This window comes from Rhinolophus sinicus, linkage group LG03, assembly GCF_036562045.2.
Source record: "Rhinolophus sinicus isolate RSC01 linkage group LG03, ASM3656204v1, whole genome shotgun sequence".
NCBI classification, from domain to species: Eukaryota; Metazoa; Chordata; class Mammalia; order Chiroptera; family Rhinolophidae; genus Rhinolophus; species Rhinolophus sinicus.
The window spans coordinates 5,206,709-5,223,487 of NC_133753.1; the positions used below are offsets into that span (position 1 = coordinate 5,206,709).

Below are 16,779 nucleotides of genomic sequence, written 5' to 3' on the forward strand. Positions count from 1 at the left end.
CCCACCTCCGCTGTCTCCTGGGATGATCCTGTCTTCTTTCCCCCACTCCAGAAAAGGTGGGGGTTTGGGGCTGGTGAAAAATACCCGCCACGGGGGAACAAGGGTTGTCAGCTAGGAGTGGGAAGAGAGGGATGTGCTTGTAAAACAGTAGTGGGGGGAAAAAAAAAACAGAAAAGAAAAGAAAAGGAAAAAAGAAAAAAAAAGAAAAGGAGAGAGACCTATCAATCTTTTACGCATCCTTCTGTCTCAGTATCTTTCATCTTCTCTATCTAAATAAACAAGGCAGGTCGAAGTGGAAATCCAGCGGCTGGGCTGGAATCTTGTGGATTTCAAGCCAGTGGCGGGGCGTGCAGTCAGGCAGCAGGGCAGAGACGCAGCAGCTTCCAGCGCCCCAATTGGGTTTATTTAGAGAAGGGAGAAAGAGAGCGTGAGCAGGCCAGGTGCGGGGTGTGCAGGGGAGCTCGCCCCGGGTGCCCGCATAGTTGCACCGGGAAGGTCGGCTCGCAGCTCTCCCTGCCGGGCCGGCGGCTGCTTCGTCGCGCTCGAGCATTTCCCCGCGGTCCTTTCTCTCGCGGTGTCTGGGTCGCCGCTGCTATTTTTTATTTTATTTTATTTTATTTTGTTTTGTTTTATTTTATTGCAATAGAAAAAAAGCATCCTCTGGGTGCCATCGAGACCGCGGTGCAGGTTGTGTTCCTGCAATCCTCCCATCACCTAGTCAGGCTGGGGCCGGGCTGCCCGCGCGGAGCTGGAGAGGGCTGCGCACCCAGTCGCCGCAGAGGACTGGCTGCGGGGCAGCCGAGAGCCGAATATTTATGTTATATTTTTTAAAATTTAAATAAATAAATAAATATATAAAAGGGTTCTCCCCTCCCCTGAAAACCCGCCTAGGAGCCATCTGCTCGGAGCAGTTGCTGCTGCCATCTCTCCTTTGTTACAGCAGATACATTAGTAAGAATTTGTGGATTTATTATTATTTTTTGGGAAGGGGAATAGATATTAAGTGGGGTTCACCTTGGGAGAGGGATGCCTTTTTGGAGGGAGGGAAGAGGACTTCTTTTTTATTTTTCACCATTCTAACATGAAAGAGGACTCGCTGGTTGCATTTAAAACAAAATGTTGTGCAACCAGATTTGAGCCTGGTTTGATCAAGGTTCTTCTTTTTGCCAGTTGACATTTGTCCTTTACCAATCGCTTATTCCAAGCCCATCCCCACCTTTAGATAGTGGAGTGGTGGTTATACTGTCTGTACTTGCAGATGCCTAATTTCTCCAGGAGGCAATGTGCCCCACGTAGCCTCTGTATAATTGCAAGGGTTGTTTTTTGAGGAGGGGGAGGTTGAGGGTAGGGGTTCGGGGAAGGGGGAGTTGTCAGGGGTGTACTGCTAAGCTGGCAGCAGCGAAAGAAGCCAGGGGGAAAGAAGCAGGTAGGTTTGCTTTCCTTTTGCTCTCTCCTCTTCTGGCATTCCTGGGACATCAGGAGAAAGCCCTGACAGGAAGGACTGGTGGCAGCTGGGTGCTGGGGGCATGAGGTGCCTGGTGTGACAGCCTTCCATCCTTCATTTGTTCCATGTCTCTCTCAGCCTTGCTCAGAGCAGTGCTGGGGAAAGAGGATGACACTGGAGCAGTGGAAGGGAGGGAAAAGAGAGAGGCAAAGCAGAAGAGGGGGGCGGGGATAGGAGACAAGAGGGCAAAGGGTATCCTGCCTGCCTTTCAGGGCACATGGAGCCTAAAGCCTGTGCTGGGATGTAAGCAGGGAGAGTGGTCCAACCAGTTTCCACACAAGGCTATTCATTATCAAAAAGCAGCTGGCTTTTCTGTCTGTCCCCTGTCACCGGGAGGTGGGAGTGCAGGCAAGGAAAGGCAAGACCTGGGTGCAGTTTAGGCTGCATGGCCTGTGGAAGTGCCCCTCCACGATGATGATGATGATGATGATGATGATGATGATGATGATGATGGTGATGGTGATGATGCAGGGTTGAAGGTGCTCTGGAGCCCTGACCAACAAAACAGGTGCTGTCACAGCCCCCACCTGGGGTTCACATTTTCAATTTTAAATGTGAGCGAAACCACCTATAACGTGGTGTATCTTCAATTGGGTGGCAGCCCGCTGGCCTCGGGAGCTGTAGCCCCAGGTTCTTTAGGGATGATGCAACCTAGGATAACTGATGGTCTGGGAAACACCAAGAGCACACAAATAGCCTCGATAATCTTGGGTGGAGAAGGGCTCCATAATGAGCTAGTTAAATTTACAGACAGGGCCAGTGAGAAGAGGAGGGACGTATAAAAGAGTGTGGGAGACAGCTGGGGATGAAAACCTGGGCTTCTGGTTTGTTTCAAAATGTTTGACCCAGATGGATGTGGCTTTTAAAACCAGAAGACAGACACAGCTATTAATAAAAACAAACACACAAAAAACACAGTGACAATAGCGAAGAGGGGAGGAAAAGGGACAGTGACTGACCAGGCAGAGGGAAGGGCGGTGAGCCGGCTGTACAGATAGGGTGAGTGGAGTGGGGTATGAACACCAGTCCATGAAGGAGCTGGGGCTTTCTGAAGGAAATAAGATGTCTATGGTCAATCACACCACCCTGATGAAGGTGTTTGTTCAACAACCCACCAACAGGTTTCCCTGGAAGATGAGAAATTTGTCGTAGGAATTCATGATTTTGCAAAACAACTAGAGACCCAAGATTTGACTCGGAAGTTAGGCTGTGTTAATTCCATGGTTGCCCTTTAAATTAGGTTTTGCTTTAGCTGTATATTTTGAAGGCGGCTGTGCTCACAATTATCTAAACTCCCCAGGGTATAGTATATCTCCAGTTGTTCACATATCTTTCAAAATTGGGCCTCTGATAAATTTCCTAAGGTATGCCCCCCCCCACCTTTGGTAGTTGGTGGGGGGAGTGAGGTTGGTTTCTTCTGCACAGAAGGAAACCCCATATCATTAGAAGTGTGATATAAGTCAGCTGCTCTGATTCCACCGGAGAATAAAATGTGTTCATCAAAGGTGTTATGCCAGGCTGATTTTATTCATTTGTAATTCACACCTGAGAGAAAACAGCCGTGAGCATATTTTAACAATCCCTAATATTTTTAAAGGGTATTCTTTCCCTCCCTGAATATTATGTACAATAGATGCATGTTTCTTTTCTTTTCGAGGGGGAAAGGTTGCTATCTGCCTGTGCTCTGGCCTTGGCGATTTTTGTCTGGCCTTCAAAATATTTCGTAACAGAAAACGAGTCATTTCTTAAGTGCTGGAGTGAATGCAGTTCCTTTGGTGAAACTGGCCTTAAGGACATGGAAGGAGCTGAGTGAGGTCAGAGGGTTGGGTGTGGTGCTTTGCTGACCACTGTGCAGGGCCAGATGGGTCCTCCTGACTGAAGTGAAGGCCAACTTTGGGTGCATTTGACAATAATTAGCATTCTGTCTCAGTGAGATGGAAGCAGGCAAAACAGTTCGTTGATAATAGATACCAGTTTCCGACTGTAGAGCGCACCAATTTCTAGCGTGTTATCAGAATCGAGCTCTTGGCACTGTCTTTTCGCTTAGAAGACGGCTTGCACCAGCCTTCTCTTTTTCCTTTTCATCTCCCTTCTCGATCGCTTCGCAATCTCTGTTGCTTGTTGTGATAAAAGACTTTCCAAAATAAACTTTCAGTTGCATTGGCTTCTGGTTGATGGCAAGCTTGCAGCGCCGCGCCGCGCCTGGCTCCACTTGGCAGCTAGGGGGCGCTCGGCGCCCGTGTCATGGCTCGGCGCCTTCGCTACAACCGGCTAGGAATGGCTTTCCGTCGGCAGCCGAGGCCCTTTACGTTGCTGCAAAATGTCTTAAGTGTGAAGTTGTAATATTGATTTTCCTGCAGAGATTCGAGCAGGACAAAATGAGAATATAAGTTTGAGAAATCTATTTCCAAGCTATCGGCATTGATTTACAAGCCCTTACTTGGCAGATGGAGGTATTTTTCTTTTCTTTCTCTCTCTTTTTGAAACCATTAAAACGGTTAGTTTTGAATAGGTATGTTTCCCCCGATTAGTCTGTGGTCTTGACTTCCTGAAAATTCCTTTAGTCTGCGAAGGCATTTATGATCGGGCAGGGGGTCTGGGAAGAGTGTGCCTCGTTTTGTCCGTTTCTGTATTGCACGTTGCAGATGCCAGGAACAGCTGAGATTCGCTGCTTTGGGGAGTCGTGTACCTAAAACAGCTTGATGAATGGAAATCCTCTTAGCTCAGATTTTATAACACGTGGATTCTCAATTCCATTTATTAGGTAATGTTCCCACTGTATTAAGGGAAGTAATGTCATTCCCCCACGATATAAAATGCCAACTCAAATAACGTGTGAAACTTTGGAAGGAGTAAATGCTTGCTAGATCCAGCATTGCTAATACCTTTCACCCAAACAGGGCTGGTAATGGGTGGCTTTTAATGAAACGATTTCTCCCTTAAACATGTAGTCCAGTGCTGGGGAATATGTGTGCTTTTGATCACGGGATTTCTGGATCTATAATGTCTTCCAAGTTTCAGGAAATCTGGAAACAGCACGGTTAACCCTGAGTCCTGTGTTTGAGTTCAATATATGGGCAGCAGAGGTTACCTTGCGACTCGAAAGAGTGCTTTATTCTAACCTGAAAGAGAAATAAATTAGGTCAGACAAAAGCCTGGTGCTGTCATCAGCTGGAGAAGGAGGCTTTACTCTCCAGTACCGAGGGCCAGCAATTTATCTGATGATTTCTCTACTTCATTTAATGTTTGAACTGAGCCAGTTGTAAGCATATCACGGCAGCGAGCTCATTTGACGACTCAGAGATGAAGTGGCACTGTCACCTCGCTGCCTTGGGCTGGGCAGTGGCCTCTGGCCTACAGAAAACCGTTAAAAACATTAACTTTAGAAATCCCCAATCCTGTGCCTTGGAACTTGGGGGAGTTTCACAAGCTGTAACTAAACGCAGACCACAGATATGACAATGCTTGAAAAGAAAAAAATATATATATGTATGGGGGAGGGTAAAGATGGGGTTCTTGACCTTTGGAGACTGTTTTCTGCATCTCCTGTAGCTTAAGGAAGGACTCTCTGGCTGTCTGGTTGGGTGCTACCTTTAGCTGAAACTCTCCAAGGACTTTGGCCTCTAGGTTTAATGCTGTGTCACATCTGGGAGGACAAGGGAAAATAAATGCTCTTTGGGGACTATGCCCTGCATGGCACGATCCAGTTATTGATGCTGGCTGAGCATCCTTCTCTGAAGGTGGCGTTAGCTGTAGGGACCCTGAGTTATTTTTGAATGGGGAGCGGGTACAGAATAACACCGGGAATGAATGTCCGTGTCATCCAGCTGCTCTGAGTATGGCTTTGTCACTTCACAGCATTCTTTATTTACTCACATGATCAGGCCTGGGGGTCTCTGTGTTCTGCGTGTGTCCCCCCACCCCAGGGTCTGCTTTCTGCTCCCACAAATCTTTTTTTCCCAGGGAGCCGAATGTCATTGAGATCTGCTCCGTCAGGTTCTGTTCCCCTCCCCAAGAAACGCTGTGTGTTGACTGCCTCCTGAGCAGTTTTCCCAAGGTGTGTATAAGAAGTGCCGCGACTGGGCTACTTGGAGACACATGAGAGCAGAGGGACACACTTCTTGCACGAGCCATGGAGGGGGTGGGGGGAGCAGCATCGTTTTCACTGGCAAAAGTGACACCAGATCGAGAGGTTTGATTAATGGTACTACATTCACGGGGACTTCTTGTCCGGCATTTTGACATATGCAAATCTTTTGTGTAGTTGCTGAAATTCAAGAAATTCATTCTTTTTTTTTCTTTTTCCTGAGGCAGCTGATAATCTGCTTGGGTGTTGAATTAGCCAGGCCAAGCTGTTTTACTATAATGAAATCCCAGGCCACACAAAATGAAGTAACTTCAAAGTAAAAACAATAAACAAAAAACCCCCCAAATCCTGTTTTACAGAACTTTTTTATGCCCCCCTTTCCCTGAACTGCTGAAATACAAATACATTTGTTAATGTTCTAATGAGTTCTCTACTAAAGCAACACGCGAACAGGACTCCAGCAAATTGAATGCCAGTGTGACTGTGATTAACATGTGCCTCAGAAATGGATGTGCTGCTAAGAAAAAAAACAAAACAAAACAAAAAACGGGGCCACGGTGAACCGCCTACCTTGGAAATGAGATGTTGAAAGCGGAGCGGCTCTGCCGGTACCATTTGCTGCCTGCCTCAGAGAAAGTCCTCCAGCTGAGGGCTTGCAGTCCCGTGTACCGTGTGGAGGGGCCTTCTTCTGAGTAGCACCTTTGAAAAAGAGTAGCATGAAATAAAACAAACCTCTTCATTTGGCTGCAGAGAGAGCTTTTATATCGCATCATTACGGGCTCTGTCGTGGCTGTGAAGACTTAAGGCATTTGCAGTTTTGTGGAATCTTCTGGATGTGTTTAGATGGATTTCTGTACGGGGTGGCAAATCTTTTTTTATTTCTATTTTTGAATCAACTGTTTTATTTATCAAATCATAGATCACCCCATTCTTTGGTATCATGGACTCGGCTTTTTAAAAAAGTAACCTTTTAGTCATGGATAGGATCTGTGAATTGACCTGAACGCTGCCTTCCTTACTCATTTGGTCTGTTTTTCTGCTTTTGAATGTGTGTGACCTGGTTTGCTGAGCCCAGTTTTTGGAGTTCTGGAGAGGTGTATGCGGCAGGGGGTGGGGAAAGGTTGGACTGAAGTCTATAGAGCAAGGTAGGGTATTTTTCAGGGAGCTGTTTCTGATGAGTGGAAGTGTCCCGATGCCTGGCTGGGGAAGTGGAGGAACATGTGTGTACCTGGGGCTTCTCCTCACAACCCTGGACTTCTCCACCTGGTCCTCTGTCTGGGCTGTGTGGCTGAGGTTCTTCCCATTCCCAAACCTCTTCTTGGATCAGAAAGCCTGACTTCCTGGAATGCAGGCCAGGCCCAGGCCTTCCCCTGAGGGCCCAGTCAGCCAGACCCCTCCTTGGTCATTTTCACCGGCAGGGAAACCCACATGCCAGAGAAGGTTGGGCATAGGCAGCCCTTCTCTCCTCTGTCTTCTGCCCAGATGTCAGAAGTCTTGAAAATTTCACTTTGAGATGTGTGCTGTGGTTGGCGTGGAGCTGATGGGGCTTTGTGGGGTGGTGGTCTCTGTATGCACCGGACCGTGTAGTGATCTGAGGGTGGTAGGGAGGTGGCCTTTGGAGGGTCTCAGGGTGGCGCAGGGCCACCATCTCTGTGACCCCTGGAACAGGTAGCCTCCTCAGACCTCTGTGCAAGAGGGCAGGTGGTCAGGGGAGAGAGTGCATCTGTGTGATGTGTCCTGCTTTGGACCCTCCTAGGGCGCAGCAGCTCCCAGCCTTGTTGGCTACAGAAATTGGGAGGGCAGATGGTTGGGACCCGGATTGTGGCCCCCACCCACAGGTGTGTCTTAGACTTTTGTGGCCCTCGGAGCACAGTCCTCCGAACGCATCCCTGGCTGGGTGACGGTCCCCTCTTATCTCCGTCCCCTCTGCCAGGCACTTTATTATTCCCTCTGTTCGGAGAACTTCATAAAGCCTCTTGTGCCTTTAAACATCATCTAGCCATAGATTATTGTCTCCACCAAGAATTGATTCCTTCCCTCTCCTCCCCACCCTTCTCCCCCCTCCCCATGGTTGTTATTTTCTCTTGGATCCAATAAATTAAAAATTGATGGCAGCTCAGAAAGTGTTGTGCTCTGTCGAGTGTGCACATTGGTGGTATTTCGATGTCGCCCAGAGTCCCAGCCCCTCCCTGAATGTTCTTGAGGAGAAGGAAGAGAGCACTTCGCAGATGCTGGTAAGGATGGCAAGGGCTCCGTCTTCGTAGGAAGCAGGTGTAAAGTCTCCAGTCGGATGCAAAGCTCGGGCGGATGGATGCTGAACAGTTCTTGTAAACATGTGTACACATCATGATGGCATCTGTGACGTTGGTGGCACACAATTTTAAGAACCTGGCAACCCTCCCCCCACATCCTTCCCTCCCCACCTATCATTGAACCAATAATTCTATGTATGTTTCTCCCGGACTGTGGCTCAGCTATGGAAGATAAGAGATTTAGATTTGGATCAGTGCAGGGTTAGGGGCCATGGCCTGTGGGCTGTGTGTGGCAGTAACCCACGTGCACTGCACCCTGGGGACAGCGGCCGGCTGGCCTGTTGGCTGCAATTCCCGGAAGGGCAGGCGCAGAGACAGTTGGACCAGGGTGGGTGGGGCCTTGAGGGCCCTGCTTGTGGGGGAATCACCGGCCAGGTAAGGCCGGCTGGGCCTGTGCAGTGCTGGGGGCCTGTGGGCTGCTTGGCTGGGCCTGTGTCATCCATGTCCTCCCATTTCTGTCTTCTGTCCCAAATTCCTTTCCAGCCGACCCGCGCGAGGCACGAGCGAGGCAGGGGCACGGGAGAGTTTGTCTTAGGATCAAGTGCCTCCCTGAACAGTTAGCAACAATGTCCGTTATTATTTGTGAATCCTGATTTCATTGCTTCTAAATGCCTTCACCAGCTGGGAGGAGGCCCAGCCTTGTAAATAAAATGTGGTTTTGTTGTAAAAGAAAATTAACTGTGTGTGTGTCCATGTGCTTTAGGATTTCACATTTCAGAACCCACCCCAGTCTGATATCTGACATTGGGACAAGTGGCTTGCTGCATCCATTCGTGTTTCCTCTTAATGAGTCCCAACATTTTAGCAATCCCGTCCTTTATTCGGCGCATAATAGTGAGAGCAGCAGTATTGTCCGGGGCTGCCTGACACTTTGGGGAGTATTTCACGAAAGCAGACGTCATCTCAGAGGAGAAAGCTCATCTTGCCGTCTTTTTGTAAGGCCTGAGTTTGCCCGACAAGGCAGCCCTGAAAGGCTGGTTTGCAGGGGCCGGGAATTTGAAAGGCTGTTTTTGTTTGCATGTATCTTTTTTCTGATGCTTTCTCGTCTCTGGGTGGCAGTTTGGACCACTCTGCCTGCCACAGCAGAGGCCTGGGTCTCCGAGGCTGTGCTGGGCTGTGTGGTTCCAGTGCCCGAGGGACAGAGAAAGGAGGGTTCTAGGAGGGCCAGACGCGCCCACACTTTGCCCCTCTCGGAGCTTGGCTGTGTGGCTCTTTCTCCTTTTATTTCTTCCATTATCGATGCAATTCTAAGAAGGGACACACACACACAGACACACACACGCACCCCACACACCCAGCGTGGTATCCGCCTGCCAGCGGAAATGAAACCACAGCCTGACTTTGGGGGTGTCTCCGAAGGCCGTGAGCGTGAGCTTTTAAGGCTTAGCAGGCTGTCTTGGTCCACCCACTCTGACCCCAAAGTTTGACAGTTTGGGGGTTCGGGGTGCCCCTGCTACCTGAACGTTGAGGGTAACATTGCTGCTTTCCTGGGAAGTGTCTCCTGCAGCAGGGCCCCACACCCCAGGGGTGGGGAGAGGAAACCCCGTTCTTGGAGCTGAGTGAATGCCCTCTGTCACCTTGAGTTTTACTTTCAACACTGGCAGTGGGAGGGGAAGGAGGTATTTTGGTTGATGTTTCTTTGCTTCCTGGCCTCCTTGGAGGCTGGATCCTGGGTCTGGGAGGTGGAGATCCGAGTTCAGAGTTGCCTCCAGGACCCCAGCAGGGCCGGGCTGCCCAGGCTGGTTGGCTGCAGCTGCAAGGGGACTGGAGGCAGAAATCTGAACTACAGCACAGTGAACGGCTTGGGGTACTTTCAGACTTAATTATTGGGGCTCGCAGGGCTGGCAGCTTGAGGAAAGTGAAAAGGCAGGGACTGCCGCATGAAGGAAGGGTCACCAGATGTTCCAAAAAAAAAAAAAAAAGGAGAGAAAGGGAGACAGTGTTGGTGACGCAGACTCCTCAGCAAAAGGTGGCAGGGACAGGAAGGAATGCTGGCACACAGGCCTACGTGACCTTTGCTGATTTTACAATGAGTCTGCGTTTCTTCTAAATTAGAAAATGATTTTGAAATTAGGTAGCTCAAAACCTCTTAGCAGAGAGGAGATATTCCTACAACTCCTGCCCAGGAGAGTGATGGACGTGGCTGAAACAGTGAATGGAAAGCAAAGCAACACAAAACAAAACAAAACAAGGAAACCAAAGATGAAATTAAACAACAGAAGACACTTCCCCAAGTTCTGAAAGGACGAGCAAGTTGGGAATGTGGATGGATGAGCTGTTGTCGCCATTCGTTTTTATCAGATGCCGTGTTTGCCGGCCGTGTGCCAGCCCTGCTCACCGCGGTACCAGGTACCGTCACCCTTCCTACCACAGCCCTTGCCTCTGTTTCCTTTGAATTCTCAATTTCATTTTGTCGTTTTTTGCTTTTTAGCTCATTTCCTTTGTCCCCCTCTCTCTCTTTTTTAACAAAACAATATTTTGACACCCTCCTCCCATTTATTAGATTACCTTCTCTAGAAATGGCGCACAATACATCCTTATATTTCTAAAGAACTGTTTTCACAGCCCTCTCCTTTGGCTCTGAAATTATGTATATGTAATTGGTAATTAAAGGTGCGAGTTTTTCAATATAAACAGTATTGCTCAATGTTAGATCATTAAAGGGAAAAGAGGCAGCGAATAATTACCTTTTACATTCTGACAAACCGTTCACAGGAATCCAGTTCCCTCCTCGAACCACTGTTTGGCGTGAGGGTTGTGATTACATTTTAACCATAGCAAAGCATCTTTTCATAAAATAAATTGGTAAATTAATTATGTAGCATTGTCTTCCAACTCCTTTTTAAGTAAACTCCGACTTCTTTTTAAAGGTAATTAATGGTTTCTGGGGCTGGCTTTGTGAAAACGTTTTCTCGTACCTTATAGGTGCTTGTTGTCAGAGGGATGCAGACCACAGATTGAGGATTTCCTCATCAGCAGGGTGTGTTTGTGTGGCCACATTTCTAACGCGTGTCTACATTTAATGCATCGAGAAGACTCTGCCTGCTTTTCTAGACCCACAGGCAGGCTCTCAAATGGTAGTTTCCCATCCCAGCAATACCTACTCTTGGACCTATATATGCATAGTTCATACGTGTCCTATGTTGTATAGATTGAGTCCGTTCAAATTGAGTCCTACTCATGGACTCTCACAGGCCCTGAAGAAGAAGCCTGTTCAGAAACTACAGAACAGTGATTTATGTGTAGGATGAAAGATGCCATAGAGTTTTTTCCTTAAATTATCTGTTCTTTGGCTCTGGCCGGTCAATAACCTCACTGCCACGGAATGTGTTTTTCTCCCTTCCATCCCTTCCCTCTGTTTTCTGTGGTTTTCATGATATTTCCTAAATATCACAGAACTTAAAATTTGCCTGCCTCCTTGGGTTCCAGACCCCTGAAGACCCCGGCACTCATGCCATCTGCCCAAGTACTGACATTTGCTCTCAAAAAATTCCCACCCAAATTTGTTCAGACCCCCAGGGCAGATGCGACCTCACTGTCCACTTCCCTTATTTATGACACTTTTTTTCAGCTGACAGTCTTCCACTTTTCTCCTGAGGGGTTTGCTGCTTTTTGAGGCATTCATTAGCTTCAAAATATTTGGGTCCTACGCTCCTTTAAAAAAAAAAAAAAAAGTAAGTATGTCGGCTGCTAAAGAAATATGAAAATGTACAGCCCATTGAAAGGGTGGTTTGTCATCTGCCAAGAAATGCTTTTGCAGCCTGAAGAATTTTTTTTCCTTCTTTTTTTCTGGGAGTGAGAATAAAACCAACCAACAAAAAAGGACAGTGGGGACTTGATGAGTGCTGGGACATCTACAAAACAGTGGAAGTCTGACCAGGTGCTGGATGTTTGACAGGAAAGCCAGCTCCCCCTTTCTGCCAGCAGACTCGGCGTTGCTTTTCCTTTCGGTATTTCTTTTGGAACCAACGCTCACTTGTTGCTTTCTGAGCTTGTGGGCTTTTTTCTCTCGTAAGGCCTGGCCCTGTGATGGCTGTCTGGGTTTCTGTTTTCTTGTCTGGTATGCAGCCAGGTCTCAGGTAGAGGAATGCAAGTCAGACTTGCATGAATGGGGAAAGCATGAATGAAAGGTGGAGGGGAGAGGGTGCAGCAGATCCAGCCCCAGCAGGGTGAGACGCCCCGCTCGTGGCCGTCAGCCTTGCCTGCCAGTCAGGATCTCCTGGGAGTCTTAAAAAACAACAACCTCATGTTTGGGTCCCAGTGTCATTGGTCTGGGGTGCTGCCTGGGCATGGGAGATTTTCTGAGTCCCCCAGGTGATTCTCCGATGCTGCAAAGTTTGAGAGACACGTCTGTAGCTGAAACGTCTGGGACGGCTGAGTCTCTCATGAAACCAGGATGTGTGTCTGTGCTTGTGGACACATACGTGTTCCTATGCTATGTTGGGGAGGGGGATTGGCAGAGAATGAACTAGAAAGTAGTAAGGTCACCACTACCACTACTGAAGTCGCAACCTCAGGGAGCCGTGATGTTGCTCCATCTGTCACCCGTGGGCTGGTGAAGCCCCTGCCTCCAGGAGTCGTGGGGAGGACTTGGTGAACTCCGGCACCCCGCAGCGGAGGGGGCCTGCCTCTAGGTGGGGATGGGATGGAATGAACGATGGCTGCTTTTGATTGCCTAAGCCCATCTCTATCTTTTCTGCCCCCCCCTTTCTCCTTTCTCTCTCCAGCAGAGGCTGACCATGTGGAGGCTGCCATCCTTGAAGAAGACGAGGGTCTGGAGATAGAGGAGCCCAGCGGCCTGGGGCTGTTAGTGGGTGGCCCCGACCCTGACCTGCTCACCTGTGGACAGTGTCAGATGAACTTCCCCCTGGGGGATATCCTGGTTTTTATAGAGCACAAGAAGAAGCAGTGTGGTGGCAGCCTGGGTGCCTGTTATGACAAAGGCCTGGACAAGGGCAGCCCGCCGCCCTCCTCACGCTCTGAGCTCAGGAAAGTGTCCGAGCCGGTGGACATTGGGATCCAGGTCACCCCCGACGAAGATGACCACCTGCTCTCGCCCACGAAAGGCATTTGCCCCAAGCAGGAGAACATTGCAGGTATGGAACGTGGCTCTCGCCTGGCCGCTGATGAAGCCACCCCCCGGGTCTCATGCCTGCCTTCACCCCTCGCTGTGTCGGGGGGCTTGCCCTCAATCTGAGGGTGTCGGTGCTGGGATGGCCCAGGAGCTATCAGGACAGCCTCTGGGACACCAGCTGGGCTCGTCCTTTCCGAGGGTCCACCGTCCAGGTGACCCTCAGTAAGAGACAGGCCCGGGGCTCAGGGAGGCCCAAATGGCCCATGGTGGCTTTGCTTTTGGCAATGGGACGCTGTTGTGGAGCTTAATGCACAGGTGGCCAGGAGCACTGATGGGAATTTGGAAGTCTGGTTGACCCTCACTCTGCTGGGGTTCATGGCTTAGTCTCTGGTTTTGGAGCCAGAGAATCTTGGGTTGGAATCTGTGAAATCCACAATTCGACGGATCCGTTTCCCAGTCTGTGAAATGGTGTCAGTGAAACCTCTTTCACTGGGGTTGTGAGCTAACGGGGCTGCATGTGGGCGGCCCCTGGACGGCCCTTATAAATGGGAGTGCTCATTTTCTCCCCCTCCTCTCTCTGGCCTCAGTTTCCCACCTGTGAAAAGAGGGGCTAGGCTCCCAGATCCCAGAGGCCCCTTCTGACACTGCCTATCCTCATGGGTGGGCACTTGCTAGAGTACTGTGCCCCTTGGGGGGTGTTGGACACGCCCTCTGGCATGTCCACCTGGCCGGCCATGTGGATGGCTGGTTCTTATCACCTGAAGAACAGGTCTGGGGCTTGTGCCTTCCAGCCAGGTCTGCCCACCACAGGGCCGTGGCCTGCCAGAGTCTCCTCCAGGGCGCACAGGCTCTGTGCGAACCACAGTGTTTGCATCTGAATCCTTCTTCTGAGCCCAGGAAGCTGGAGGGAGAATGGGAGTGCCCTGGCTGGGCTGTGTCCCCTAGAAGTGGCAGCCTGTCCTGTAGCAAGTGGGCATTAGAGTGCATGCCGATGAGTGTTTGAATCCTGATGGTTGACTTTGGACAAGATGCTACGCAGGTCTGAGCCTCAGTTTCCTTATCTGTTAAGAGGGAGTGCTAACACTGGCAGGCTTGATGCTGGGATTAAATGAGCAGGGCTCCATAAATGCTTTGGAACTGTCCTCTGGGAGGTCAGTTCTGCAGTGTGCAAGTAGGTGGCCAGCTGGGAAAATGTGTGGCTCCGTCTCCACCGTGTTTCAGTCAAGGAAGCTAGCAGGGGTGCTGGAGGGGCTGAGGCTGGGTGTTCCTCGGAGGGTGAGCCTAGTGTATCCATGGGCAAGGTAATGCAGCAAGCCCGGCTACTCTGTGACCTCAGGCCTCACTTTGCCCATCTGTAAAATGGAATTGATGAGATCTCGCTCCCGTGGAGAGACTGGTGGCATGCACTGGGGACACTGGCCCGTGGGCCTTGCTTTTGGTGTGTGTGCCAGCACGAGAGTCTCTCACTCCTAAGGTGCCAAGGGCATGGAGAAAAATGTCTGACATGTCCAGGCCATGGTCACGTAAACCCTGGTCTCTGAATTCTGTGCAGATCTGAGTGACACTTCCTTCGTTAGGGCTGGAGCCATCAGGCGAGACAGGTGCTGGGTCTCTTTTGTCTGTGTTGTTGGGGTCCCCACCCTTCCTTTTTTTCATCAGACACTCGAGAGTTGTTTTCACCAGCGGTATAAACTCCTGGCACCAGTGCACACAGACCTTTCAGGGGTGGCTTCTGCCGATGAGATGCCGGCTTCTCCTTGTGTTTCAGTGGAAAGACTTTCTGCCTTTGCCAAAAACCCATCTGAATTCTCTTTTCACGTTGAAGGTATTTCCCCATGAGAGGCGGCAGATCGTTGAGGGTAGGTTTGTTTAAGAAAGCGCCTAAATATGATTTCATAAAAGGCAGAGTTAATCTCCAAGGCGTTTTGTCCTCCTCCCCCCTTCCCCTCTTTTTGGGGTTGTAATGCTGCAGCAGCCTACCGTATTTTTATTTTATGTGTGACGAAAGACATTCTTGGCTTTTTCTGTTCAGCAACAGGACGAATGGATTTTTTCATTCTTGAAGAAATATGTAAAATAATCCCTTAGAAGTCTAAAGAGATATGTTTGTTCAAAGCATTTAAAATGTTATTTTAATCAAAGGCACAAAACAGTCTCCATGCTGTGTCAGCTGAAGCCGACCATTCCATTCAGCAGCATGCCAGGCTCTTCACTTTCCAGTCTTCCTTTTTCACTTTCCCCTCCTTACGTTGGCACCAACTTTTTTTTCTTTTTTATTTAATAAAAAGGGAAGATTAAAGAATAAAACTTCAGTGGCTCAAATGTATAAAGTAATTTAATATGGTGGGAGCATTAATTATTTTAGCTTAATTGAATTCTGAGGACTGCCGTGGTTGCATTTTTGTAGACAAGCCCTGTTTATTATTTCTCTGTGTAGATCAACAGTAAAGGAAACACAGATAACTTTCAGTTATTTATTGTAAAATAAATGTGTCAATTCATGTGTAAAGCAAGCTGCTCAAAGATAATTGAGTCTTTATATTTTAAGAGGGGGGCTAGGAATCACAGGCGCGTTTCCGTCCGGGCTTCCGGAAATCCGCACAGCTGCTGCCCATGCCGCTGGCACCGCTGGCACCACTGGCCTGCCCAGGCCTCTCCTGTTGCTTCCCGGCCGTGGCTGGGAGGGGATGCTCCGGCCCTTCCATGCCCCACTGTTGTCCCAGGGCCGGTGGCTGTTGATTCTTGGGACTTTGCCTCTGGCTTGGCTGTCCGCGGTGGCCACGAGCGTCCTGCCTTTCCTGTGTGCTGTCCTCCTCACCGCCAGGTGCTTCTAGAAGCAGTGCTCCAGAAATGGACGGGCAGGGCTGGCCTGTAAATATGTGGGGTCCCTTCCACCCTTAAGGGCGTCCCCAGGGTGAGAACCGAGTTGAAATGCTGTCAGTCATTATAGCAGGATTGGACCCTGGATCAGCCCTTTTCTTGGGAAACAGTAATTCTGGAGATACGGGTGTGAAAGGAGTAGTTATTATTCCTTTTTTTGTTTTGTTTTGTTAAATGATTAAGAAATAAAGAAGTCGGAGAGTGGAAGGAGGAAGTTTCTGAAGCTTAGTCTCCTGCAGGGCATTCATTCATTCATTCATTCATTCATTCATTCATCAGCGGAGTTCCTATTACCTGTGTCTTCCTCGGGCATCCCCGCCGGGTCCCCAATGGGATGACAGTCTCAGAGACAGCAACGTGGCGGGAGGATGGCCATCAGGGCTTCAGCTCCGTCCCACGTGGGGAACTTGGCCAGCGTGTGGGTAGGCTGTGTCCCTGGCCTTGCTGTGTGTGTTCTGGGGCCCGAGCCCTGCTCCCTGAGCGTCCGCTATGGGCAGAGGAAGCCTGTCTGTGGAGCTTGTGTCCCATCTGGGGACAGAGTGTGGAGCTGGTCAGAGGTAGGGGCTTGGCCTGAAGGTCTGTGTCAGGGCAGTTATCTGCCTAGAGAGGAGTTCTTTCTGTTTCTTCAGATCCCTTCCTATGGCCTGTCCCTGCCTCTCTGAGGGTTCTGATGGAACTCGGGGCCCATCCATCAAGGGAAGATGGGAGTGGTAGAGCCCGGGAGGGCCATGAGGATGGTTCAGAGTTTGCACAGAGCAGGAGTCTCTGAGCTGTTATCCGGGATGGGCCTCGTGAGGGGGGGAGGGGAAAGGGGGCTTAGGGGGATTTGAGGTTTGTGGCCTGCATCAGGCAGGCTCGTGCTGCTGTGTGGGAAAGGACCCAGCCCAGGTCTGTGCCACCCTGCTGCCTGCCAGCCTCAGGC

General features: G+C 49.7%; 1 protein-coding gene across 9 annotated transcripts in view; it reads left to right on the forward strand.

Annotated features, from left to right (window-relative positions):
• Positions 1-16,779, forward strand: part of BCL11B (BCL11 transcription factor B) — a 95,289-nt gene that overhangs the window by 1,812 nt on the left and 76,698 nt on the right. For 2 of the 9 annotated variants that reach the window (XM_074326958.1, XM_074326962.1), the window contains exon 2: positions 12,634-12,999. The exons of 1 other annotated variant lie outside the window; for it this stretch is intronic. In XM_074326958.1, the coding sequence (XP_074183059.1) occupies positions 12,634-12,999 (366 nt within the window). Of the gene's footprint in view, positions 1-3,860; positions 3,958-8,848; positions 10,253-12,630; positions 13,000-16,779 lie in introns of those variants that run through there. 6 more of the 9 variants (XM_074326956.1, XM_074326961.1, XM_074326959.1 and 3 more) reach the window with 5 other exon arrangements.